This window comes from Tiliqua scincoides, chromosome 5, assembly GCF_035046505.1.
Source record: "Tiliqua scincoides isolate rTilSci1 chromosome 5, rTilSci1.hap2, whole genome shotgun sequence".
Lineage (NCBI taxonomy): Eukaryota > Metazoa > Chordata > Lepidosauria > Squamata > Scincidae > Tiliqua > Tiliqua scincoides.
The window spans coordinates 76564074-76591508 of record NC_089825.1 but is presented as its reverse complement, the minus strand read 5'-3'; the positions used below and the strand labels follow the sequence as shown (position 1 = coordinate 76591508).

Below are 27435 nucleotides of genomic sequence, written 5' to 3'. Positions count from 1 at the left end.
TTTGGATGGCCTTCTCTTTCACAGACTGAGTGCAACAGCATACTACCAAACTCCCCCACTCCAGGAAATCTTGTCTCCTATTTCTTTAACCCAGAATAAATTTAAGAAAGACAAGTACTCTAGCAGATGCAGATTCTGCCACACGTTCATATTTGGAAGGTCCTTCATTGAGATATTTATGGCACAGCACCCAGTAGTGTGTAGAAATGCAAAACATGGGCGAGTCATTCTTAACAATGAATAGCCCAATCCTATCCACATTTTCCTGGGAGGAAGCCCTATTGACTCTAATGGGACTTACTTCTGAGTAGACAGGCATAAGATTGGGCTCTGAGGCTGCAGTCCTATCCACACTTTCCTGGGAGTAAGCCCCATTGAGTCTAAAAGGACATACTCCTGAGTAGACAGGCATAGGCTTGGGCTCTGAGGCTGCAGTTCTATCCACACTTTCCTGGGAGTAAGCCCCATTGACTATGATGGGACTTACTTCTGAGTAGACAGGCCTAGGCTTGGCCTGGAAGTGACCAGTCCTTAGTTTTTCCTTCGCTTCTAGGGTTGTGGCTCTATGAGTCTAGTGGAGCTCCCCCCCCAAAGGGTCTACAGTTGGGGTTGCCACTCAAATGGCGGCTGTGAACGCGCAAACCGGAAGTGAGGACTGCGCGTTCCGTTCCGCAGCGTCGAGTGCCGAAGGAGAGCGCGGAAGTGTGTTGCTCGAGTGAGTCCAGGAGGGGCCCTGCGAGGGCCTCCGGCTCGCGCGGCGCCATGGCGGACCCCGCGGAGGAGCTGGCCAAGCTCGAGTACCTGTCGCTGGTCTCGAAGGTCTGCACTGAGCTCGACAACCACCTGGGGATCAACGACAAGGACCTCGGTGGGTGGCTGGGCTGGGCTGGGCTGGGCTCTGCCTGGCTGGCTGGCTGTGGGCGCGGGAGGGAAAGGGGCTGCCTTTGACTGGGGCTCTAGAGGGTTGGTGGACCCAGTAGCCTAGCCCAGCTGCTAGTAGCCCTTCCAGAGAGGTGTGGTGGGTGGGGAGGCCGGGGAGGCAAAGCCCACCCACCACACCTCCCCGAACCCTCCAAGCCCTCACCTGTCAACCCAGAAGCACCCACCATTCGTTTCAGTAGGACTCACTCCAAGTGTGTCTCGGGTCTCATCCTCAGCTAGACAGAAGCTTTCCCCATCCCGAGTCTCAAAACCTGTTTCTAGTTCTCAACCAGTGGTACGGGTCCCACCGGTGGTACTTATCTGGCGGCCTTTGCAGGACCCCTGGGCGCCTGCCACTCGGCTGTGAGACCAGGAACACAATGCAACAAACAGTGGTAGCGTGTTTTACCAAGACCTAGAAAGCCCTCCTGTCTACCCTGAGCCTCTTACTGGTATTGGTCGCATCGCATCTAGCCTCCCAAGCTGAAAGTAACCGGTGGTTGTCATCACCAGTTACTTCTGGGGGTACTTCAAAAAGGTGGATCATGTGGCGGAGGACAAATGTTGAGAAACACTGGTTTACATGGGCCTCATGTGTGGAAAGCAGGCAGTCTACATCATGGTATGGCTCCTCCTCATGATTCATATCCTGGTACTTTAGCTGCGACCTGTTGATGTCTTCTCCCCAAGGATGCAAGGTACTTCACCTCCTCTGGATTCTTAGATGCTCCATGAGCAAAATACATTGGGGCTGGAGTAACTACCACCCTAGCTATGCACATACATACTTTGTATAGAACAGTGTTTTTCAAACCAAGGGTCCGGACCCACTAGGTGGGTTGTGAGCCAATTTCACATGGATCCCCATTCACTTCATTATTTTATTTTTAATATATTAAACTTGATGCTATCATGATATGTGACTGCCTTTGGGGAAATGTTGCAGTCCTGTAGTTTTAACAAGCTACTATGTATATTCTTTTAACAATGATAGTAAATGGGACTTACTCCTGGTTAAGTGTGGATAGGATTCAGCTGAGGATTGTTAGAAATTTTCCTGCTTGATAATGTCACTTCTGGTCATGATGTCGCTTCCAGTGGGTTCTGACAAGATTCTCTTTCTAAAAAGTGGGTGCCGCTGCTAAATGTGTGAGAACCACTGGTATAGAAAGTGTTGCAAGAATATGTTTTTTCCTCATCCTGAGTGTAGCTATAGCTTGCCCTTTCTGCCCAATGTTGCATATACATAACAGGGATCAAATGTGTACACCTGCGGGCTGGGCAGAAATGGGTTAAAACAAGTTATAGGATAATTATAGAGTAACTATTCTACCTTTGTTAATTTATCTTAAGTTTGTAGCAAGGGGTTGCTGCAGATAGCGGGCAGGGTGTAGGGCTGATGTAGAGATAGATCCAATGAAACCTGAAAATAATTCTGATGGGTTTTGCTTGTAATTATTCCCCTTGTCAGATTGTCTAGTGCAGGTGTCTCAAACTGTGACCTGGGGGCCATATCCGGCCCACCACAAGCTTTTATCTGATCCTCAGCAACTTTTTTTTTTGTCAGAGCATTTGCTAATGTTTCACATTTTGACTTGTTATATACATTTCTCTGTTTAAGCATGGCATTATTTCTTTGTAATTGTCACCTTTCTCTTTTGTTCTGAATCCATATCATGCTGATTACAAAAAGGATCCAAGTAAAACATTCATTTATTTAAATTTCATTCTTTCATAAATAAAACTGATTTTTTTGACCCGCAAAATGTACAAAATATACAATATGGCTATGATGTGGCCCTCATTGGAGACCCCTGGTCTAGTGGTCTGAGATGGTTCACATTCACCACCACCCCGTCCCATCAGTAGGGTGACTGGGTTTTAATACTGTTTGATCTGCAGGTGTCTCCTCTCCATTGTACCTGCTGTCACTTAGCACGCTGAACTCTGGCTTGCATTGGTTGATTTGTGATGGTCCGTCCCTGCAGCACTGGGGGGGGGGGAGTTTGTCAGGGTAACCTTGGAGTCTACCAAACCAGATTTTAAGTTCCTCTTGCCTGTTCCAAAGCACAGTTAGCTTGAGTAGTATTTGCTCATAAGAATGTTTCCCTTGTTATTTCATCTTCCCCTTCATCCTTTCCCTTCACAGCTGAATTTGTGATAAACCTCGCAGAAAAAAACACGACCTTTGATACATTCAAGGCAGCTCTGATGAAGAATGGTGCTGAGTTTACAGTAAGTGACTGTTAAAAGGCCTTTGAATGTGGTAGATTGTAGGGACTGCTGGTAGTGGTGGTTGTTTTGGTAGAGAAGTTAGTATAACATGGACTGTTCTGCTCTTAAAAATACTTATATTTTCAGGACTCCCTTATCAGCAACCTGCTACGTCTCATACAGACAATGCGACCTCCTGTGAAACCTTCCACTAGCAAAAGTAAGTGTTTTAATCCTATATTGGTCATCAGAACCCTTCAAGCATGTGGATAGATTTGTTAAATGAGAATGGGGTGCAGCAGCTGCTATTGGAAAGTTTTCAACGAAGCTATAATCTGACATAGGGGCAGGAAGGAGGAAGCAAACACTGCATTCAGAATGAGTACTTGTTGCAAACTTTGGGGGGTTTGGGGTGCTCAGAGTTGGTTCTCGAACCCTAAAGCCCTCAAGGCCCCCCCGTCCAGTAGTGCTGCCACCACCCTGTATGTGCCAGTGCCTCAGTCCAGGGACACTGAGACCCTCTAGGCTTAATTCTATCCCTTGCAGGCACTGAGCGCTTTCTCCAGTTAAAGCTTCAGTCCTCAAGTTACTAGACCTCAATGAGCACTTGGTAGCTTGTTGAACAGCTAGGCAGGATTCTGAACCTTTGTCCCCAACAGACAATGAAACAACTTGGTAGAAGAGATTTTAGTTTATTAAGTACATAAGGTTACATAAAGCAGCAAATGCTAGAGGCATAAACATCTAGGAAACATATCAGCAATAAAATAATAAAGCTAGCTGGCTATCTCTATTAATACCTAACTCTCACCTGGGTCAGCTTTTGTTGTAGATCTTTTAGCTCCAGGCTACCTGTGAGGCCAGATGCCCATGGTGGACAATGGAGCTCACCGCGTGCAAGATGTTGCACCCAAAAACTTTGCTCAAGAAGAACTGGACACACACCCCTTGGGGCACTCATTATTATACTTCTTATGCTAATAGTGCTGAGGTGACTTCATACTTATTTAGAAGTATCCCTTGTTTGTTCCTTTTCCTGCAGACAAACAGAGGAACTGCAGACAAATATGTTTTGCTGCACCTTGATTAAAATTTTATAGAGTCTGTAGGGGCTGGATAAAGGTTTGAAATTCTGCATGTTTTAAGGAAGGAATGGTCAATGTTGCCTTACAACTAGCAGATTACATGGCCTTTTTGTATCTTACGGTTGTATGAATAGATAATCTCCTATACATTATTTAGTCCACCAATCAATTGAATTATTATTTAATTATGTAAAGCTCTGCAATGTCTGAGCAAAGCACAAACAGACAAGTTAAAATCTAAAACGTCTTTTGAAAATAGAAGTAGTATTGATCTAATATCAGAAATGTTTGTAGTGAAATAACAAAAACGTGTCACTTTTTTTCTTATCCAACTAGATGCAGTTAAACCAAAAACAGAGAAAGAGAAGTTAAAGGAGTTATTTCCAGCTCTCTGCAGGCCAGACAATCCCATTGTCAGGGTAGGTATGTGTGTGTTAGTTAGTAGCTCTCTAAGCGCCCAGTTCTATCCAACTTTCTAGCACTGGTACAGCCACAATGCAGCCCCAAGGTAAGGGAACAAATCTTCCCATACCTTGAGGAGGCCTCTGTGACTTCCTTCCCACCACAGGAAGCAGTTCATGTCCCAATGACATTGCTGCACCGCCCCTGGAAAATTGGATAGGATTGGGCCCTGAGTTACGACTTGACCCCATGGAAGTGATGGCAGGAGAGGGATGCTGAGGCAACTGGAAGCAGGGGAAGTTGGGCAGGTGACACCAAGAGGGGTGGATAGTTAGTCAAGAACAAGCAGTGGTGCATTCCAAGAAGCTGGTTGGAGGAAGGAGGTGAGGGTATGGAGCAGGGTTGGAAGACAACTACTGAGGAATGGAGATGGGGGCTAAGAGCAAGTAGTGGGATTCAGAACTTCTTGGCCCTTCCTGTTGTTTCTTGACTGACAGCACAATCCTAGATGCTTACTTAGAAATAAGTCCCAATATGTCCAATAGATCTTACTCCGAGGTAAGTAAGTACAGTAGAACCTCTTTAAGTTGACCACCCAAGGGACTGGAGGAAATTGGTCAACATAGGGAGGTGGTCACCATACAGAAAAAAAGGCATTTAAATATTATCATGTTTAGCTCCCAAGACAACAAATGCAAGGCCAAGTTATTATTTAGATTGGATTTTTAAAAAGTTTTATTGCAAATATCAATGAGAATGGATCCTCTTGTGAGGCTTACTATTTATATCATCTATATATCAAGAGACAGAGAATAAACAGCCCACAATCGGTGTTTAAAAAAACCCCTGAAAATTAATAAGCTTAAAAAAAATTGTAAGTTAAAAAAAAATACCTGGTTTCATAGCAGACAGGCAGACCAATGCTATCCCTTGCCAGCCCATAGCTTGTAGCATGTTACGTAACCCCAACAGCTAAAAAAAAACAAAAAATACTTTTTTACTTAGGCTGCCAGGCCTCCACTGGGTCTATTCAGATTCACTAAATGCCAGAAGGTGTCTGATACGGTCCCTCACTAAAAGCTCTTGAGAAAACTCCACAGTCAGGGAATAAGAGGACAGGTCCCCTCATGGATTGGGAACTGGTTGAGGGCCAGGAAACAGAGAGTGGGTGTCAATGGGCAATTGACAAAAAAGGTAGAGAGAGGTGGAAAGCAGAGTGCATCAAGGATCTGTCCTGGGACTGGTGCTTTTCAACATCTTCAAAAATGACCTGGAAACAGGGATAAGCAGGTAGGTGGACACTAAACTTGTGGATGACACTAAACTTTTCTGAGTGGTGAAGACCAGAAGGGATTGTGAAGTGCTCCAGAAGGATCTCTCCAAACCGGGAGAACAGGCAGCAAAATAGCAGTTGTGTTTCAATATAAGTGTAAAGTAATACAGTGGTGATGGGAACCAAAGTGAAAGGACAGCGGCTTCACTGTGCACAAGCAACCTTATGTCCCTCACAACTTGGTACATGTCCAGGTACAGTCAGCAGCCGGCGCAGGTCTGTCGGCTATGTGCTGTGTGCCCACCTATAAAAACCCTTTTGCACACGCGCTAGCCGGCATAGGGGAGGGATTGTCGCATGGCTTCTTGCTTTTCCAACATGGGACAAACCAGACAAAACACAGGCCCACAGTATCACATTCAGTGGGCAACTAATGGAGGGTAAATTAATACTCTGTGCAATGGTCAAAGTGGTCAAGATACAACTTACGGAGGTGGTCAGTATAGAGAGGTTGGTCTCCCATAGTGTATATGCAGTGTCTGTACTGTGAAAATTAGGTCAACTTAAGGAGGTAGTCAATATAGAGAGGTAGTCAACTTTGGAGGTTCTACTATATTGTATTGCAGCCTGTGGTATGCGCTCTGGCTTTGGAGCCAGGGGAAGAGAAGCTTTGTTTTAGTTCATCTGCTTACCACATGTACTTTCAAAGAGATGCTGAAATAGAATCTCTGCTCTGTGTTCAGAAACTTTATCTTTTTGCTCCCCATAGACAATGCTGGATGAAGATGATGTGAAGGTAGCTGCTGATGCCCTAAAAGAACTGGAAGCTTTAATGCCAAGTGCAGGCAAGCAGGAGAAACACCGCAGCCATGAAGACCAGTAGGTTCCTTGGGTCACATTTGCTTCAGAAGGAAATGTTTTCAATCTGTGTTTTGTGTAAAACATAGGCTGTCACTGGATCACCTAGTTGAAATACTCCCTCAGGCAGGACACACTGTTTCTGAGGACTGACAAATGCCCACCCAGTTTTTCCTTTAGAATATTAGAAAGGAAGAAGATTGCATGCATGCTCAGTAGCCTAGGAAGAAAGTATTTTTCCCTTAATATGTAAACTAGGTCTAACTTCCTTTTGTTGCTTCTTGCCTGACATCCATTGATAAGATGAACTCATTCCCAGATGTCACCAAGTAATTTCATGACAATTTTAGTATTTTGAGATAAAGGATAGAGCCTTCTAAAACAGCGTAAATGTCATGAAGCAGAGCTAAAATCCCCCATCACAAGCTTTTGGCACCTGCATTGGGATGTGAGTAGAGCCACCAGAGCATGGTACCCCAATGCCCAGTCCAGGCATCCAATCTTAAAGAAAGGTCAGTGGTATTGAAAGCTCCAAGATAATCAAGAGGGTCACATTCCTCCTGTCCTTCTTCTCTGTAAGGGTGGCAGCTAGTAACCAAGGTCATCTGAGTGCCAGAACAGGGTTAAGAACCAAACTAAAATGAAACAGAAAATCCAGGATATTCCAAAATCCTTGGAGTTGAGCTTTTACCCTGTGCTTGTGCACCTTGTGTCCAGGAAGGAGAGGTTTTTGTGGCTGACTGATAGCTGGCATAGTTCTTGGGATCCAAGGAGGATTTCTGCAGGCGTGGTCAGCCTCCTTCAAGGCTGCAGTGACCACCAACATCTCTCAAGGCATTTAGCATCACATGGACCCAGCTGGTTCTAGTTGCTTTTGGCTACAAAAGGCAAGGGGCAAGCATGCAAGTGGGAAGTTGAATGTCTCCAAACACTTTATCCTTGTCCTGTGGTTGCAGTGACTGGAACTCATTCAAGCAACAGCAACCAGTGGGAGCTGCAGGCACGTTCATTTTCTGTAGTGTATTAAATGGCATCTAAGTGTAGTGGACTGGAGATGTTTTCTGCTTTTTGTTGTTAGGAAGAAAAGGAGGAGAAGCCGCAGTAGAGATCGGGATCGAAAGCGGAAGCAAAAGTCCAGCTCTCACTCTCAGTCACACGAACGGAGTAAGGGCAAATCCAGGTACCGCTCTAGGAGCAGAAGTCCCAGCCGAGACCGCAAGGAACGGGAGAAGCCTGGAGACAAGGGCAGTGAACGATGGAGGGATAAGCATGTGGACCGACCTCCACCAGAGGAGCCTTCCATTGGGGACATCTACAATGGCAAAGTCACCAGCATCATGCAGTTTGGCTGTTTTGTCCAGCTAGAAGGACTCAGGTATTTGAAGCTCAATGGCCTCTACTAGAAGCTTGCATGCTACCATTTTCATTCCCTGCTGCTGCTTGGCTTTGCAATTCCAAGAAGGGAGCAAGTAAGGTTTACTTCCTTTTAACTGCTCTAAGTTTGCAGTCCTCAGCACACTTCCCTGGGAGAAAGCCCCACTGAACTCTGTGGATGACTTCTGAGTAGACATGCATAGGATTGGGCTGTAAATATTGCTAGAAGCGAGCCTCAGATTACACAGAATTCTTCAGGTTTTTTTTTTATATGTCTTATTGAATCCTGTTGCTAACTTCCCCAAGACCAGATGGTTTGCAATCCATTTAACATTGCTTTTGTCAAAATCCTCATGAGCTATAATTCAGCTTTTTTGGTCCACGTCAGCCTAGGCATGTAAGAGTTGGTTTTTACTATATAACATAAGAACATAAGAACAGCCCCACTGGATCAGGCCATAGGCCCATCTAGTCCAGCTTCCTGTATCTCACAGCGGCCCACCAAATGCCCCAGGGAGCACACCAGATAACAAGAGACCTCATCCTGGTGCCCTCCCCTACATCTGGCATTCTGACTTAACCCATTCCTAAAATCAGGAGGTTGCGCATACACATCATGGCTTGTACCCCATAATGGATTTTTCCTCCAGAAACTCGTCCAATCCCCTTTTAAAGGCGTCTAGGCTAGACGCCAGCACCACATCCTGTGGCAAGGAGTTCCACAGACCGACCACACGCTGAGTAAAGAAATATTTTCTTTTGTCTGTCCTAACCCGCCCAACACTCAATTTGAGTGGATGTCCCCTGGTTCTGGTATTATGTGAGAGTGTAAAGAGCATCTCCCTATCCACTCTGTCCATCCCCTGCATAATTTTGTATGTCTCAATCATGTCCCCCCTCAGGCGTCTCTTTTCTGGGCTGAAGAGGCCCAAACGCCGTAGCCTTTCCTCATAAGGAAGGTGCCCCAGCCCCGTAATCATCATATATGTATCAATCATATATGTATTGTAACTTTTTGCATTGACCTATTCCTGCTGAAGAAGAGTTATGTGTAACCCAGTGTTCCACTTGTTATTTGCTTAAGATTTCAACTGATTCCGTTCTCTTTCAACGGAATAGTGGAGCTTTTCTAGGATAAGACGACTCTTCTCACTTCTGTTGAGGCAGGTCACTAACCTTTTACTGGGAGAAACACTCCTGAAGTAATAGGCTTTCCCAGAGCCTCATTGGCTTTCACTGTGAGTTTTGTGGTGATTGTGCTAGCAGCCCATCTCAGATCACTTTTCTTTCTCTCTCTGCCTTCTTTTTCTTTCCCTGACAGTTTAATCATTCATGCATCTCCTGCTTTTTGGCTCTGTTAGATAAAGGGGAAGTTCTTGTCACTTGTCTGCTGTAAGCTCCACAAATGAGGGAGTCAGAACTGGTGACAAGAACAGTCAGAGCCCTAGCCCAGATCTGACAAGGAGACACAAGCATCTCTATTTGGGTGAAGGGGACTCAATGCTGGCACCAGGTTGCTTGGAGTAAAGCTCGTAGAAAACCCTGCCCTGGACTTCCCATGGTGTCCCCCTACCAGTTGCCCTCTGACAGCACATTAGCTGCTGCTACAGGGACTGAGGGTTCAACCTAGCCCAGTGGGCTTTCTGATGAGCAAAGACCCTTGGCTAGTCCCTGACCTAACCAACCCTATCTGATTTAATAATCAAACTTAAAAAAAAATTACTTTAAGTTAATGGTTTATTGGGTTCCAAGTTATATCTTTTATTCAGCTGCTTTATTGTTTAAAAAATATTTTTATCCTGGCTTTCCCCCCCAATATGGAACAGTATACCCCCACACGGGGGACGCTTCTCCCACTAGAATGGGTTAGTTTTGAGATCATTTGCATAACCCTATCTCTGAAACAAGTGGGGAAGAGTACCCCAAAGAGAATGAATCTTCACGATAAGTTCAGGGTTTCTTTTTGAGACCAGATTAGAAAGACAATTTTAATATTTAATTATTTAATTTATTTTTAAAATGGATGTTTTCTTTAACAATCTTTTAAAAAGTGTTCTCAGAATGCAAATATTGACAAACTGTCTTGATCAGTATGGAAAAGTTTTAATTGATAATATTGTTGTATCTGAGGTATGCTTTCTCTGAAGCAATTGTATACCATATGGTTAGTTTAATAATGGAATTAAATATGTAATCATTATTGTTAAAGGTCATGCCTGCACAACTTTGTGAACTAGCGAGCAGACCCCAACTAGCAGCCATGTATTGTGGCCTGGTGGATGCTTGACATCCTTCCTGTTTTCACTGGCCTAGGCAAGCAATAAACAGAACCCAGTAACTATGAAGCATTAAGCTTGGCAGGTCACAAGTTGTGCAAGTCTGTTATAGATTAATGCTTCAATTTTAAGCACACAGAATACTCAGGACTGTTGGATTCGAGGACATAGTTGAAAATGAGCTTGTTTAGGGTTGGGCTGTAGATTTACTCATCTAACTGTTAAGAGACCTGACTGTTAAGAGGTCTTTGCCCTTTGAATTATTCTCAACACCTTGATGCATTTGTTTGTTTATTTGTTTGATGTGGCTGCAGTGTAACATTAGAAAGTTTGCACATAGGGTATAGCAGACTTGTGCTGAATCCATCCTGCCCAGCTTCTCCGTGTCCCATTCCCCTTTAGGAAGCGCTGGGAAGGGCTAGTTCACATCTCAGAGTTGCGCCGGGAGGGTCGTGTTGCTAACGTGGCTGACGTGGTGAGCAAAGGCCAGAGGGTCAAGGTCAAAGTACTGTCCTTCACTGGCTCCAAAACCAGTCTCAGCATGAAGGTAAGAGAGGCCCCATCATTCCATTTGCCTCCGTTTTTTTTCTTCCTCCCTTTTCTTTCTCTACTACTCATTTGTCAGTCCCTGACCTGTCTCTCTCTTTATCCTTCTTCCTTCCCCATTTTGGCCATATAATGTACCCTCGTATACTGTCTCTGACATTGGCCAGGGGCTGTGTATTCAGGCTGCTGTACTGCTCTGTTGGGACTAGAGATATGCTTCATAGCTGAGAAGGCAAGCAGTTGCAGTTTTCTCTCTGGAATGTTCAAGATTCCAGCTGTTTTTCATTGTTCAAATCAAGACTAATCCAATCTTGAAAATTTAAAAAGGAAAAAAAAACTCATAAGCCTGCCCTGCTGCTCTTAGCTCTCTGCCTCATGCTTCTTTCCCCAGTCCAGTAGCTCCAGAATGCTCTTCACAGCTGTGGACTTAAACCATGAAGCCCTGCTCTGGAGTCATTTGAGGCTTCTCATCCATCATGTCCTAATTTTCATCAGCAGTTTTAAGAACGATGGCAAGAGGGGAGAATTGTAACTGGAGGACCCTGTGGAGACCATACTGAGCCCAATGCCAAAAGAGCTTCAGGCACAGCAGTTCTTTCTAGCCAGAGATTTTTCTTCTTGAGAGCCCCAAGACATGTAGTTGTACAACACATGCAGTTATAGTGATTAGATCAGGGGTGTCCAAACATTTTTGCAGGAGGACTACATAATCTCTCCGAGACTGTGTAGGGGGCCAAGAAAAAAAAAATTAATTTACATTTAAAATTTGAATAAATTTACAGAAATGAATTTACTAGAGATGGAACTTATATAAATGAATGAAGGTCTTGCAGTAGCTCAAGGCCTCTAAAAGGCCTTGCACAAAGCAAGGCCGGCCTTTCCTTCATGCTGCTGCTGCATCACAGACGTAAAACAGCAAATAGTAGAGGGAGCCCTTGTCCCACAGCTCACGCGAGAGGCTGAACACTCGCCCTCACACTGAGAGCGGTTGCATCGGGCCAGTGTGGGCTCCAGCAAGTCTCCGGAGGGCCAGAGGCTCACTGGAGACTGGGGGCTCCCTGAAGGCTGGATTGGGAGTCCCCGAGGGCCACAAGTGGCCCTCGGGCCAGGGTTTGGTCACCCCTGGATTAGATGATGCTGTGTTTCACACCGGGGGAAAGCATGGCTTGCTGCTGTCTAGTCTTATTTTTGTTTTGCAAGAGCAACGTTTTATTATTACATTGTGGTATATGCTGATCTGTCACATATGTTTGTTTAGGATGTGGATCAAGACACAGGAGAAGATTTGAACCCAAACAGACGCCGAAACCTCATTGGAGAGGCAGAGGAGACGGCCATGAGAAACCCAGACAGGCCTACCCACCTATCCTTGGTCAGTGCCCCTGAAGTAGAGGATGATACCCTGGAACGGAAGCGCCTTACTCGCATTTCAGACCCAGAGAAGTGGGAAATCAAGCAGGTAACAACTTTGGTTTTAGGAGCCAGTTACTGAGGCATAAAAAAGTAGGCAATCTGGCTGCAGATAATGAGCCCTTGTCTGCTCTATTAGTCAGGACTCCTGCAAATCTGGAGACTTTCAAAAATAAAGAAAGGCCTGTGGAATTGCTCACCGTGCTCTGAGCTGACAGCTGGTGAAAGACCACAGGCAGCAAAGAAAGGAGGGGGAAGCCTCCAAAGAGGGGCAGAGGGAAACAATTATTGTTATTGTTGTCCCAACTCACTTTGGCTGTTGCCTTCTTTTGCATCACTAGAGAAACAAATGAACAAATATGAATGAATGGCCATTATATTCTCAAGAACACAAATCAAAATGAATAACAAGAAACCCAAGCTGAATAAAAAATGCATAACAAAGCATTTTTGCTTTGCTTTGCTTTGCTCTGTGATAATGGCTCACAAAAACACTTTGAAATGTTTTGTGTTTATGTATGTTTTTTTAGTCATCATTTTATCTATCATGTAAACTTGTGTCATGCTAGTGGAGGTAACATTACCTGCATGGTACTCTATATGGATATGGAAAGACTGCTAACTTTTGCGTTGTAAAAATCTGTGGTCAATACAAGACAAAAGACTGTCTGTCCTAAGCTTATGGGCATATGCTGATCTGTTTTCTTTTCCAGATGATTGCTGCCAATGTGTTGTCCAAGGAGGAGTTCCCTGATTTTGATGAGGAAACAGGGATTCTGCCAAAGGTTGACGATGAGGAAGGTAATGAATCCTGTTGAGTCCTGTGGCAGTCTAGGTTTCATGCCCCAGTGTGCTTCCATGGTCAGCAATTCCCTTTGCTTGTGACTCATTCTGAATTTGGGAACTGTGGTTGAGACTCTTCCCAAGCAGCCTGCTGGCAAGTCCAGCCATTGTTCCCTCTTCCTCTGGCTTGCCTAGGACAGCTGGAGAATAGTGATGATGAAAGAATCTATTTCTTCTCTAACAGTTAAAGACTGGAGGTTATTAAAGGGTAGGGGGAAAACACTTGGCAATGGGGGAACTGGGGTGGGTTTGACCCAGAGATGGTTAGATGCCAACCCTTTAATGCATTTAGCTTAGAAAGGGGGTTGTTATGGCAAAACAGTAATTTGTTGGGAACTGAGTTTTGTGTCCCTTTTCTAGATGAAGATCTGGAAATTGAACTGGTAGAGGAGGAACCACCATTCCTGCGAGGGCACACAAAGCAGAGTATGGACATGAGCCCCATCAAGATTGTGAAGGTGATAGAATCCAAATCATGGGTCCCTTGGTAGTTGCTAGCCGTGGAGAGGAATGGAGTGTGTGCAGTGAGGGTTGGGGGGGAGGAAATCAGGCAGTGGAGAGGAATGGAGTGTGTGCAGTGAGACTTGGGGGGGGGAATCAGGCAGGTATGTCTAAGTCACAGGATCTATGGTCTCTGAGAAAGGTGAAAGGACTTAAATGCTGCCAGTATCTCAAGGGGGAACTGTTTACAATCAACCTCTTTCTCCAGTGTAGGGTATCTGGGACTGGTGTGCTTCTCTAGCATGATGTTGTGTGGCCAACCTAGAACATTTGCTTCTGGGAAAAGTAACCTGTAAGGATGTTTTGCTCCTGTGTGTGAAAGCATGTGGTGGACTTGAGAAACCCTATCGCCCCTTTTCTTTGGATCTTTGTACCTGCAAACTGGTGATAGGCTGACTTTGCCAACAGAATACTTCTTGTCCTCACATTTGGGGGCATATATGAGGTTGAATTTTAGAAGGCCTGCTGTTTAAAAAAAGGAACAATGCTTGACGTTTTCCTGTACTTCCAGAATCCTGATGGCTCCCTATCTCAAGCGGCCATGATGCAAAGTGCACTAGCTAAAGAGAGACGAGAACTGAAGCAGGCCCAGAGGGAAGCAGAGATGGACTCTGTCCCCATGGGACTCAACAAACACTGGGTGGACCCCCTCCCAGATGGTATGCAAAATCCTTTTGATAAAATATCTAGACTTTTTAAAATGTATTCAGAGAATAAAACAGTAATGTTTAGAAACACGGTCCAGCACTTGATAGTATTCGCTTCAAACTCAAATACAACAGAAAAAGTGATAGACATATTTACTCTTAATCCAATATGGGAACACTGAGAATCTTTCTTCCCTCCCTAAGAGCCCCTGTCAGTCACAGTTGGCAGCACTGAAGTAGATGGCAAGGCAGACCTTTCCATTCTGATGTGTGTTACTGCCCTGTTGTCCTCCTTAGGAAACTGATTGCTGCCCAGTGAGGGGATAACCACATGCTTAGGTAACTTTTGGTCAGTTTAGAGGAATTAAAGGACAATATGATTATCAATAATGATTATAATATCTAATAATGAAATGTCCATATTCAGAGGTTGTATTTATAGTTCAGGTGGATGTATACATCTAACTCCTGGGTGCTTGGAACAAAATGGGCAGCTGTTCCCATTTTTCCATTCCCCCCCCCCACCGGGGTATATCTGACTGACTGACCACAGGACCAACCCAAAGGGTCAGTCCTAGTTTAGTACTCTGTGTTTCAGAGTTAGGAACTTTTTTCCTATTACCTTGCTTACATTTACTGTGCTACTACTTGAACTTATGTAATCTGTCCATCCTGAACTGGTCCTCCTTTGCTTTCTTCACATTGCCCAACAGATTGAGCTCTGATGCATATTTCACAGACCTTTTCTTTTCTCTTCCCAGTGGACGGGAGGCAAATTGCTGCCAATATGCGGGGTATTGGCATGATGCCCAATGACATCCCTGAATGGAAGAAACATGCTTTTGGAGGTAACAAAGCCTCTTACGGCAAAAAGACTCAGCTGTCAATCATCGAGCAGCGGGAGAGTCTCCCGATTTTCCGACTGAAGGATCAGCTTATCCAGGTAAGCCCAAAATTATTTGCCCTGAATTGGAGCCCCATACTCTGTTATTCCCATCACAGTGGCCTGGTCAGTGCTGTGCCAGAATTCAGGGGAATGTAATATAATTCTGCTTGCTCTTCTTTAAATTCTTCAGCCAGAATACAGATTGTATGTTTCAGGCTGAATTCATACTTTTATTAAATATATATTCCCTCTCACCCGTAAATACTATTTGCATATTCAAAAATGGGATCTGCTTACAGATTTACTGTTTCAGAAGTGTGAACCCTGAGCAAGTGTTGGGGATGGAGCACATCTTGCAGCTTCATAAGGAAGGCATAATGCTAGAAGTCACCCTGAGAAAAACTTGTAGAAGCAGGAAACAGAGGAAAGAATGTGTGCTTGAGGCATCTGTTTTCCGAGCTAAATGCCACTCCCTGGTTACTGGAAGCTCTGCTCAGCTTCCTATAGTCTGAGTGCTGTCTTTAAAAAGACGTTCCGTTTTTTCTCAGCAACAGTAAGAACCATAACCTTTAAAACGTGTTTAAAACAACTCAGGCTTTTAGTAGGATGCTGTGGGATCTGCCAGAATTTGCATTGGAGGCACGTTTCATGGTCTACCTGCCGTATCCACAAAACTTTGTAGGCCATTTCTGCATTAGAATGATGATCAGCTAGATTTAAAAAAAAAAAAAAAGTCCAAGCCAGTTCTGGAGCATGAACAAAAATGACTTTCTTCCTTGATATATTGTGTGTAGAACAAAATAGACACACGCATTTGGAAAATGCTGTAAGATAATAACTGATAAGTGAAGAGATGTACTATAGCTTTATCTGAACTATCCATGCCTTCCTCTTTCCAGGCAGTCCATGATAACCAGATTCTGATAGTCATTGGCGAGACGGGCTCTGGGAAAACCACACAGATCACTCAGTACCTAGCTGAGGCTGGATATACCGCCCGTGGGAAGATCGGCTGCACTCAGCCTCGTAGAGTGGCTGCCATGTCTGTGGCCAAGAGGGTATCAGAAGAGTTTGGATGCTGTTTGGGACAGGAGGTAAGATGTGGTAGCAGTGTTCTTTGGATTACTGTCTGGATTAACCTCGATATTGGGAGGTAACATGACTCTAGGGCAATCTGAGCACTGTCCAAAAAAAGTATATACAGTGGGCCCTCCATATTTGTAGACTCAGCACCTGCAGATTTGAACAGCCACAAATGCCTCCATGCATCTCCCAAACCAGAAGTCACTTCCAGTTTGGTCTGCAACTTTTGGTCTCATCTGGGAGGTATCCTGAGATGCAGGCAGGCCCACAGCATGCTCCATTGATCTCCCCACACCTCAGAACAGCTCCTGAGCGGGACTGGAAGTCGCAGATGCAAACCAGAAGTCACTTCCGGTCACATCAGAGAGGCCTTCTGAGGAGGTGAGGAGGGCGGCTGAGAGGGCCGCAGGCCCAGCTTGACCTCCAGCGGGCCTGGTGCAGCCTTAATGTAAGTAATTGCAGCACCATGACTCTGCCCTCTCCACAGACTCCAGCATCTGCTGATTTCAGTATCAGGGGAGTCCTGGACCCCCATGGATACTGATGGCCACTGTAGTTTGAATTATGTAACCTGTGTAAATTATGCCTATATGCAAAATTACTGTGTATATAAAATTTATCTTTTGTTAGCTAATAAGAATAGCTAACCCAGTGCCAGATTTAGACTTGATGAGTCCCGAAGCCATAAAAAGCTTGGAGGATTTGAGGATCCTGACATTCAGAAATATTTTTTAGGTCCCAGCAGATTGTGAGACCCTAAGCTGCAGCTTGTTAACTTATGAATATATCCAGCACAGTGCCAACCCCAGACCACTGAAAATCCCACCTCTGACTTTACAGATTTCACCCAGGCATTGTCCACATACTTTCAATACTCTCTTCTCAGCCTTAATCGGCCTTTACAGCCTATAATCTTCTTTCTTGTTTAACGAAAGGAGAGGTTGGTGGGATGCTGACTTAAATATCAGATACAATTTTTCTGCCCTTCTGTGGTGAAGTCACAGAATCTGCGTTGTTCAGCTTGTGTCCATTGCTTGGTGTAAACCAGGGGTCTCCAAACCCCGGCCCGGGGGCCAGATGCGGTCCACAGCAAACGTCTTTCCGGCCCGCAGCCCACCTCTTGTCCCCTGAAAGCCTCTGGCCCACTCAACTGAACATAACCAGAACCATGCTCTGATTGTGTCTGGAGGGTGTTCTGAGAGCCAGAGAGGTTGAAGGAATGGGCCCATTTGTTCATTTATTTACTCTTCTAAGTTCCATCTCTTATTTATTTAAATTTTATATTTAAATTTTTTTCCAGCCCACCACACGACACCAAATATTTGATGCGGCCCTCTGGCCAAAAAGTTTGAAGACCCCTGGTGTAAACCATAGTGATTATGGCTAGGCTCAAGGCTGCCATGAGGACCTTGGTGATTGCTTGCCAAAAAAATAGGCTGAGCTCTAATGCTGCAGGAGTGGAAGCAGCTCTTCTTTCAACCTTGCCATTTCTTGCGTGCCACTTTCTTACAGGTTGGCTACACCATCCGATTTGAGGACTGCACGAGCCCTGAGACCGTGATCAAGTACATGACAGATGGGATGCTTCTACGAGAATGCCTCATTGACCCAGACCTTACACAATATGCCATCATCATGTTGGACGAAGCCCATGAACGCACTATACACACTGATGTGCTCTTTGGTCTCCTAAAAAAGGTCACAACATTTCTTCTTCTCCTCCCAACACTGTCCCCCTTAAAAATAATGTCCTTGGAGAAAACAGAAAGCTGGAAGGCTTTCTGTGACAGTATAAAGAGATCATTGGCTTCCATGTATAAAAGTCCATTTTCAAACAAGTTACAATCCTGTTTATCCTGGATCCAGGCTCTGGATTGATCCATAGACTAGTCTAGCCAGGTCTTTTAACTCTTCTTGGTTGTATCACTGTGTTCATCTCACTCTGTCAACTTTTCTGTCCTGCAGACGGTTCAGAAGAGACCGGACATGAAGTTGATTGTAACATCAGCTACTCTGGATGCAGTCAAGTTCTCCCAATACTTCTATGAGGCCCCCATCTTCACCATCCCAGGCAGGACATATCCAGTGGAGATCCTCTACACTAAGGAGCCAGAGACAGATTACCTAGATGCCAGCCTGATCACAGTCATGCAAATTCATTTGACAGAGCCGCCAGGTAAAATCATTCTCACCCCCTTCCTTAAGGTTGTGGTACTAAACCGCCAAGCAGTTGGGATGGGTGAGACTCGCATCCTTTTACCAAATTATTTTTCTCATCCTTGTGCAAGGAATAGCTGTGTATGTGGGAGAGATATTCCCACTCAGCCCAACCCTTAAAAACATAGTGCTGATGAATATAAATTTTTCAACAATGGTTCGGCTATCAAGGCTTGCCCCTGCAATGCCATGATAGGTGGCTCTGGCAAACACAAGCAGAATTCTCAGCAGTTTTTATAGAATGACAGTTCCCAGAGTTCTTTGGCTACAAAGCCTTGACAGTTGTAAAGTCAGGATTGCTTCTTATAATTATGATGTATATTAAGAGTTCTCTTCCCATATTTGCCCTGAGGATTTTATGCTTTCATGAATGGCTCTGGCATGAGTACATGCCAGATTGTGAATGGCTCTACCTGGTCAGCATAAGACCAGCATAAGACTACCTGGTCAGCATAAGAGGGCAGTGACTGCAATCTCAAAGTTGTATTTGTTGCTGGAGTTGCAAGAATCGTGGTGGACCCTGACCGTAGGGGTTGGTGTCCTTCTGTGCAGGAGACATCCTGGTATTCTTGACCGGCCAGGAGGAGATCGACACAGCTTGTGAGATTCTCTATGAGCGGATGAAATCTCTGGGTCCTGATGTGCCTGAGCTGATCATCTTACCTGTCTATTCTGCGCTGCCCAGCGAGATGCAAACACGAATCTTCGACCCAGCTCCCCCAGGCAGTCGAAAGGTAACTACTCAACCATTTCTTACAAACTATTGCCCCACTCTAATGCTGAATGTAAGAATATAAGAGGCCTTTGGGATTCAACCAAAAGGCCTTCAGAAGTTTCTTTCAAAAGTGATTCAGGAATGGATAGCTGCCCAACACTTTCTGCACTGAAGGGCAAAGTGTGGTATTCATATGAACTGAGGGAACGGTTTTGGTAGCTGAGATTTAGCCCTGCTTCTACCAACTTTGCTTAGCATGTTGTTTGACACAGGGTTTGTGGCTTTTTTTCCCCCTCTCCAGGTGGTCATTGCCACAAACATTGCCGAAACCTCTCTTACCATTGATGGCATCTACTATGTGGTAGACCCTGGATTTGTGAAGCAGAAAGTATACAACTCTAAGACAGGAATTGACCAGCTGGTGGTGACACCAATTTCCCAGGTATACAGTGTGTCCTGGATAACTGTTTTTCTTGAAATCTGCAGTTGGGGTGGGCAGGAAATGACATAATTTCTGTTTGCTAATGGGATTGATTTATCCTGTTCAGTTCTATGAAGTGTGAAAAAGACAATCACTGTCTCTCCTTAACCCTGTTGTCAGATATTCTGAATAGTCTGTTCTCTTGGAATGTCTTGTTTTTCATGAGAATGCCCAACATATATACACTTTTATGCATGTATAAATAGTTCATACTCGTAACACAAGAGATGCACAAATAGATATCAGATTCACAGTATTACAAGAGTGTAATCTGTCTGATATCTGTCAGTCTAAATTATATCATACCCTGAGAACATCAAAGAAAGAAGACCAGGATTTTATAAAATTTGCTAATGGTTGCTTACAATCACTCAGGCAGAAATATTTGGTCAACTTTGCCATCTCTGTTAAGTTCCAGATTCTTACCAATAGTTCATTAGAGGAGGGGAGCAACTTCTCACAGTTTCTTTGCAATTAATATATTCCACATGTGTTTCACAGTCTGTTTCTTAAGTTACCTGGGTATCTAACCAAGGGATCAAATTGAAGGGGTTAGTTGACTATTCAATATTTTGTGTAAAGACCCTTTTCAATCTCTGGAAGCTCCCATCACGTATGTAGAAAACCAGACTTAATTTTGTTGCACTTCCAACTTTTATCATTGTTCCTGTACATCTTAATCTATATGATGTCAAATGCCATCAGTACAGTACTTTGAAAAACTTTCCGTTTTGTTAGCACATGGTGAAAGTGCATAACCGTAAGTGTACCTGGATTTTATCAAATGTTGTTGAAGTCTTGAATGCTCAGCTTCTTTCCCCAATTATTTTTGATCGGGTTACTTTTATGGGCATTTGTTGATAAAAAATAACATCTGTAACTGAGATGATAACACTCTAGAGTAACAGTGATACTTCTTGTTATAGCGTCTCAAAAGAAATTGTCCAAGGGCACAATTTTGCTCCTTTTGCCTGATCAGACAATTTATTTGTATACCTTCTTTCACACTTGAATTGTGTTCAAGACAGCTTGCCATCATTATTTCAGCATTATAAGTTAATAACGCCAGCAATGACAGTCCTGGACGAAAGTACTTTTTGCCACTGTTCCTGAACTGTCTTTACAACTCGGTTCAACCTTGAGTTTTGCCCACTTTTTACCCTGCATTGCAGGGTGCTTTGACATGCCCTTCCTCCATTATTAGCTGGGCAGCATTTGTATTTCTGTTCATCTGTTGGGCACCTGTGTGGCACAGTAAAGAGTTCTAAAATTTGGCACTTGAAGGCTGTCTTTTTCTGTGGTTTCTCTAATGCTACAGTTCTTGTTTAGTCTTAAGACTGCAGCAGCAGCTCCTCCCTGTCCCATGAGGTCTGCCCCAAATAACAATCAGCTTGAAGATTTCATTCTTGTTTTAAGGCTGTTCCGCTCTCTGTCCCAATTAATGTATATGTCTCTTATTCGGTATTTTTGTTCTCAGGCTCTGCTCTAAATGAACTTCTGTTTTCAAGTCCCTTGGTGCCCCTTTCTCCCGTTCCAGCCTCCTTACTGCCTGCTGTTCTCTCCTCCCACACAATCCTCTTTCTCTCCCTGACCCTTCCCTGTTCCATCAAGCTTGTTTCCTCCTCCCTCTTGAAACGCCAGGAGCAAAACACTTGTATGCTAAAATGGGGAAAAAAATCTATTTCATGCAAAAGCTGTATCAATTGGGCAGATTTGCACAATTTTTATTCTGCTGCTGCAAACACTTGCTCAGACTGTATCACGATCCCCATCCAGAGAGAGAGAGGCACACACATGTGTGCTCTGGCTTCTGAGATTGCAACACTAGAAGGGCTAGAAACATCCTTTTTTAAAAAAAGACACATTCTTTTTCTCCTGTTCTCCCTGTTTTGCTTGACTTCTTGTCTATATTCTATGCTGTGTCAAGCTTCCTGGTGCTCAGCAAAACCTGTTGTGGAGACAGGAAAAGGAATTCCCTCTGCCACTTTGCATCTTTTCTGTGAACTCTGCAGGCTCAGGCAAAGCAGCGAGCTGGGAGAGCCGGACGGACGGGGCCCGGCAAATGCTACCGACTCTACACAGAACGTGCTTACCGTGATGAGATGCTGACCACCAATGTGCCTGAGATCCAAAGGACCAACTTGGCCAGCACAGTGCTGTCCCTCAAGGTAGGGACTGTGGGCTTAGAAACCAAGAGCTGCCTGCGCTGAGAGTGTGTATGTGTGGTTGCCTTTAGTGAGTTTTTATTACCCTGCACATGCCCAATCTTGTCTGATCTTAGAAGCTAAGCAGGGTCAGGCCTGGTTAGTACTTGGATGGGAGACCGCCTGGGAATACCTGGTGCTGTAGGCTTATACCATGGTCTTTCGAGACTGAAGGTTGCCAACCAATGTATTGGAACCACGTGTGATCCTTTTTTCTGTAAGACTGAGCAAGAGGCTTTTGTTGGGGACAGGGATGGGGTGGGGTTGGTTGCCTCTTCAAGTTGCCAGGTGAGTGTCCAGCAGTCAGCAGAAAATAATGTATCTTTCTCTCACACACACTTTCTGATATGTAGGCTATGGGAATCAATGATCTACTCTCTTTTGATTTCATGGATGCCCCCCCAATGGAAACTCTGATCACTGCAATGGAGCAACTGTACACCCTGGGAGCACTGGATGATGAAGGGCTGCTCACCCGACTTGGACGCAGGGTAGTCCTTCTCCTTTGCAAATTTTTTAGGACTTCTGCTTTCAAAAAATAAAATATATAATAGTTATTGTAAGGCCTGCATTATGCACATCTCACTACTGCAGGTGGGTGATGGACAGGGGATATCCAAGTCAGACCAGCTTTAAAATGAGTCTGTGTAAAATCCAAATTCTGAGTCCAGAATAGGCCATGAATCTGTATAAATATTTTGTATAATTACTTCTGCCTCCAGGAAACTATGTTGGCACTTTTTTTACAAAGAGCAGTGGAAAAAGATATAGAAACTGGAGATGGGTTGGCAGGCAGAACAAAGTAATAGTATATCCTGAGAGCCAAAGAGCAACGCAGCCCACTGAAAATCTCTTATCATTGCTCCTAAGGACAAAAGGGCTGAGCAGAGCCTTTAGATATCTGACAGATTATCAGATACTGAACCTGTTTTGGTTTTCTCTAATTGCTCACTCAAGATAATTGGGCGTTTGCTTTAGAGGGGGGAGGGGAGGAGCAAGTTTCCAGAATACCGAAAAACATGGAGAATGCTAAATCCTATGACCCTGGATGCACAGAATAGTCCCATGACTTTGGGGGTGGTGGCAGTTCCTCTAGGGGTTGGTAGATGAGAGATGGATGGGGTGCATTGCCCTGCTCTTGTCTCACAGACCTGTGAGCATCTGTAGAAAAGGGAATGAGCTTATGTCAGCTAACCCAGGCAGGCCACAATATATCTCTCCTTAGAAAATGTTCAGTGGGATGCTTTGAGTAAAATGCTGTTTTCTGGGGGAGACTGTGGAGAATTGAGTGAGGTAAAAACTAATGAGGTTTTCCTCTTTCCTGAAAGATGGCAGAGTTCCCTCTGGAGCCCATGCTCTGCAAGATGCTCATCATGTCGGTACACTTGGGCTGTAGTGAGGAGATGCTAACAATAGTCTCAATGCTATCTGTGCAGAACGTCTTCTATAGACCCAAGGTATGACTGAGTGCGTTCTGGGGGGAGGGGAATTGTACTTTGCAGGGCAGCCACGTGCTGGTTCTGCTGAGCTGGAGTTAAGGAAGAAAAAAAAGATGTTGGTCTCTTTGGATAGTGAATTAGGGTGTAGATCTGGGAGTTCAGGATCCATCCTTCCCATGGGCATGCTTTGCACCTGTTCTTAAAACTTGAAGAAGAGGTAGATTGGACACGGCAGGAGGTCTTTAGGGTTGGAGATGTTGGTCAGCCAAATATTTTCAGTTGACTCCCTTCAGTTTTATTGTTTTCCAGTACTGATTAACTAACTTGGGGTGTGTACTATTAGCATTGTCTTTTTTTTTTTATAACAGTTTTTGTAAGTTAATGCTTCAAACACTCATTTTGTTGTTTGTGTACCATTTCATTGTTCTGAAAATTAAAAATTAAATACCTGTAGTTGGGGAAAAATGAGTGGGATTATAAACAAATGTCCCATTTGTTTTGTACTGAAAACAAATAGAAATCCATTTGTTTTCAGTGGGAGACTCATTCCATCTATGACTGAATTTATTTTTGTTTAATTTGTTTTTCTTTGGTTGTGCCTATTTGGGAGCTTGTTCTTCAAGTTGAGCAGTGGGCTATAAATACTCAAAATAATAACAATAAAGAGGTTGTGTGTTCTGCTTGCATATGGTCAACATAGGTGCCATGCCATTAGATGAAGCTAAATATTCCCTGAGCAATGCCAGCCCCTTAAAATAATAGGATTGACTTAGATTGGATAATAGGATTGACTTAGTCTTGCCTCTTTTGCAGGTTACCAGCATATATATTAAATATTTCAGTTTTGTAAATATGTTGATTCCTCCTGAGCGTAATCCTATAGGAACTGGAATTCTATGCATGTTTCCCTACCTAGGACTGGCTTAGTATCAAAATTCCCAAAGGCTTAGCAAGATGGCTGTTAAAGTTAACTTCTTATCACTTGTGTAGGACAAGCAAGCTCTTGCTGACCAGAAGAAGGCCAAGTTCCACCAGACCGAAGGGGATCACCTCACACTTCTGGCTGTCTACAACTCCTGGAAGAACAACAAATTCTCCAACCCCTGGTGCTATGAAAACTTCATCCAAGCTCGCTCACTGCGCCGGGCCCAGGATATTCGTAAACAGATGTTGGGTATCATGGACAGGTGAGGGCATGATTGTGGGCAAATGTTTTATGATAAAACAGGCCAACACACATTTTGCTTCCTTAAACATTACACCAATTCCTGGGTATATTGGGGTGCCGATGGCACCCGTTTTGCCCTATCACGTCTAGTTTTGGAGACACTGCATAGCCTCTTTAGTGAATGGTTCAAAGTGGCAATTCTGACCTTTAAAGCACAAAATGGTCTAGGACCAGGGTAGCTGAAGGGCTTCCTGTTCTCATTAAGGTGTGCTTGGCAGCTGGGACCATAATTGGGGAGCCTTCTCTGGATGCCTTCACTTGCAGAGGTTAGGAGTGATGCCTTCACTTGCAGAGGCTGGAGAGAACGTTTCTTTTGTGGCTGTAATCTGGCTATAGAACTCTCTCCCATAGGAGATGTACTTGGCATCTGCACTGTAATTCTTTATGTGCCAGGCAGTCTAGCTTATTCATGTGAGCATTTAATAGGTGATTTTGCTGTGTGTCATTCCCTGGAAAACACAGTAGAAACATTCCTTAACTTTTATATCAGTGTTATGAAACTCAGCCCTGGCTGGTTAGGAACATACTCACAGAAGGGGGCAGAACATACCCCTTCAAAGCTTATGGGAAAGTGTAGCAATATAAAGAGATGGTTGGAAACAGATTTTTGAATTGGGCAAACAACTTTGTCGGGCATCTGAGTGACACAACGTAGTGGAAAGGCAGACTTGGTTGAAGAATATGGGGAGGAGAACCTGGGCTGGACGCAGAAGGGAACCACTGCATCATCAGTGGCATCTGCTGCAAACTCCTCCATCACTTCTCTGCTGTGACAGGCACAAGTTGGACGTAGTGTCGTGTGGAAAAGCAACAGTAAGAGTCCAGAAGGCCATTTGCAGCGGGTTCTTCCGGAATGCAGCCAAGAAGGACCCCCAAGAGGGCTACCGGACCTTAATTGACCAGCAGGTGGTCTACATCCACCCCTCAAGTGCCCTCTTCAACCGCCAGCCAGAATGGTAAGGGAGGGATGGGGCTGGGATGAGAGAATGAAGTCTGTTTGCAAAGTGTGAAGAATTTGCCGCTTTAGTGTTGAGTGTGAGATGAGCTTAAAGATTGATATGCTAAAAAGGGATGCTCCTTGTCAAGTTCATTCTTCAAAAGCCTATAGTATTGGTTTTATCTGGAGCTGCTTTCACCATCTCAAAATGTGAGTTTGTGTGGACAGATAAACACAGTTTTGTGGATGTATACTCCTGTCGCATCAGAAAACCATTTAAAATAACTATCTATGTATATAAAATACCTATCTGTGTAACTATTTAAAATACCAATCTATGTGTCTGTGTTTCTATGCTGCAGAATTGATTTTGGAGATTCAAAACATGTTTCAAAAGAAAACAGGTTCTAATGTAATTTTGATTTATGCACTTGTTTTTACTGAGCCTTTAAAAATCCTAGGGTGCAGATACACCTTTATAAATTGTATGAGAGACAAATTTTGAAGAGTGACAATGGAGACACCTGGGTTAGGATATTGCGCTCTCAACATCTTTCTTATCCTCTCCCCATAGGGTGGTATACCATGAGCTGGTGCTCACAACCAAGGAGTATATGCGGGAAGTCACCACCATAGATCCCCGCTGGCTGGTGGAGTTTGCTCCAGCTTTCTTCAAGGTCTCTGACCCCACCAAATTGAGCAAGCAGAAGAAGCAGCAGCGACTAGAGCCCCTTTACAACCGCTATGAAGAGCCCAATGCCTGGAGGATATCACGGGCATTCAGGCGCCGATGAACCTTCCTCCTTACAGGCCAAGAACTTTTGGACATTCCGATTCACACAGTCCAGTCCCAGACTATATTGACCATCTGTTGTCATTTTGCCATTTTTATTTCTCAAAGAACAGGGAGCTGAAAGAAATGAAGCTCCCAAAGACACAACCACTGCCTGATTGCCTGTCATGGCTAATTCAGAGACATGCCTTCTTTGACCAGAAATGTTACCTTAGTTCTGTACCTTGATGCCTGATGGCCAAAAGTTGCTGTGTGACTTTAGTCCTACTTGGTTACTGAAAGCCTAATGGAATTTCAATCTGTGTGCTGCCCAAATTAGGAATACCGGACTCTCACCATGTGATCTTTCCCTTTGGAATGCTGTATTTTCTCCCTCTCCCATTCACATTTGTGTTTGGCTTTGAAGCAGCCTAGTGGCAATACACTTGAATGACTGTGCTGTTGGACAGAGACTGAAGGATTCCTGTGGGAAAGGCTGTGGTTAGATGTGTTCTGTTGGGTGCGCCATAGTGTCATTGTTCACTTCTTTTCTAGGCCCAAACAGCTACAGAGGCTTTCAGTAGAACTTGTTCCTGCTTTTAAAAAAGCATCAGAACGGTTGATGTCATTGAAGTTGTATTCTTGTGTTTAATCAAAAATCTTCCTGTAAAGTTTTTTTATATAAGAAAAGAAAAGCAGGGACTATGTTTGTCTTTATTGTTTGTGTTTATTTTCTTAAAGTGAGGCACTCTGTGTGTACTTTCTGGAAAACACTCTCTGCCATCATACTAGGAGCTTTTTAAATTGTCATTCAGAGTTTGTGCTTGGGAGAGGGCAAAGTAAGAATACTATGAGCTGGATGGCCTCATGACTCTGTATAGCAGCCCTCACATCACAGCTGTTGCCTGCTTGCTTACTGAGGAGGATAAGGGAGGATGCCTTATGTCCTGGAGGTCTCTCTAGTGCCAGAAGAACTTTTAAAATACAGAAGGTATAGAAAACTTCCAGTCTGAGAAAAAATCCAGAGCAAGAGAAAATGTGTTTGGTCTGCTTATCTCTTTCTTAAGAGATGCTCATCTTACCACCTTTTAAAACAATAAACTAAAAACAAAAACAGCTTCTA

General features: G+C 44.2%; 1 protein-coding gene across 2 annotated transcripts; it reads left to right on the top strand.

Moving 5' to 3' along the window:
• The first annotated feature begins 698 nt into the window (after positions 1 to 698).
• On the top strand, positions 699 to 27435 carry DHX8 (DEAH-box helicase 8). 2 transcript variants are annotated; one of them, XM_066627040.1, is made up of 23 exons: positions 699 to 868; positions 3071 to 3156; positions 3283 to 3355; positions 4557 to 4639; positions 6665 to 6774; positions 7832 to 8128; positions 10806 to 10950; positions 12208 to 12408; positions 13073 to 13160; positions 13563 to 13660; positions 14215 to 14362; positions 15112 to 15293; positions 16136 to 16330; positions 17832 to 18017; positions 18285 to 18495; positions 19089 to 19270; positions 19553 to 19693; positions 21745 to 21900; positions 22290 to 22427; positions 23265 to 23393; positions 24366 to 24562; positions 25380 to 25559; positions 26115 to 27435. In XM_066627040.1, exons 1-23 carry the CDS (start codon positions 763 to 765, stop codon positions 26332 to 26334), a joined length of 3552 nt encoding a protein of 1183 aa, XP_066483137.1. In that variant the 5' UTR covers positions 699 to 762; the 3' UTR covers positions 26335 to 27435. The 2 variants fall into 2 exon arrangements, with proteins under 2 accessions (XP_066483137.1, XP_066483138.1); XM_066627041.1 differs by having other exon boundaries at positions 758 to 819.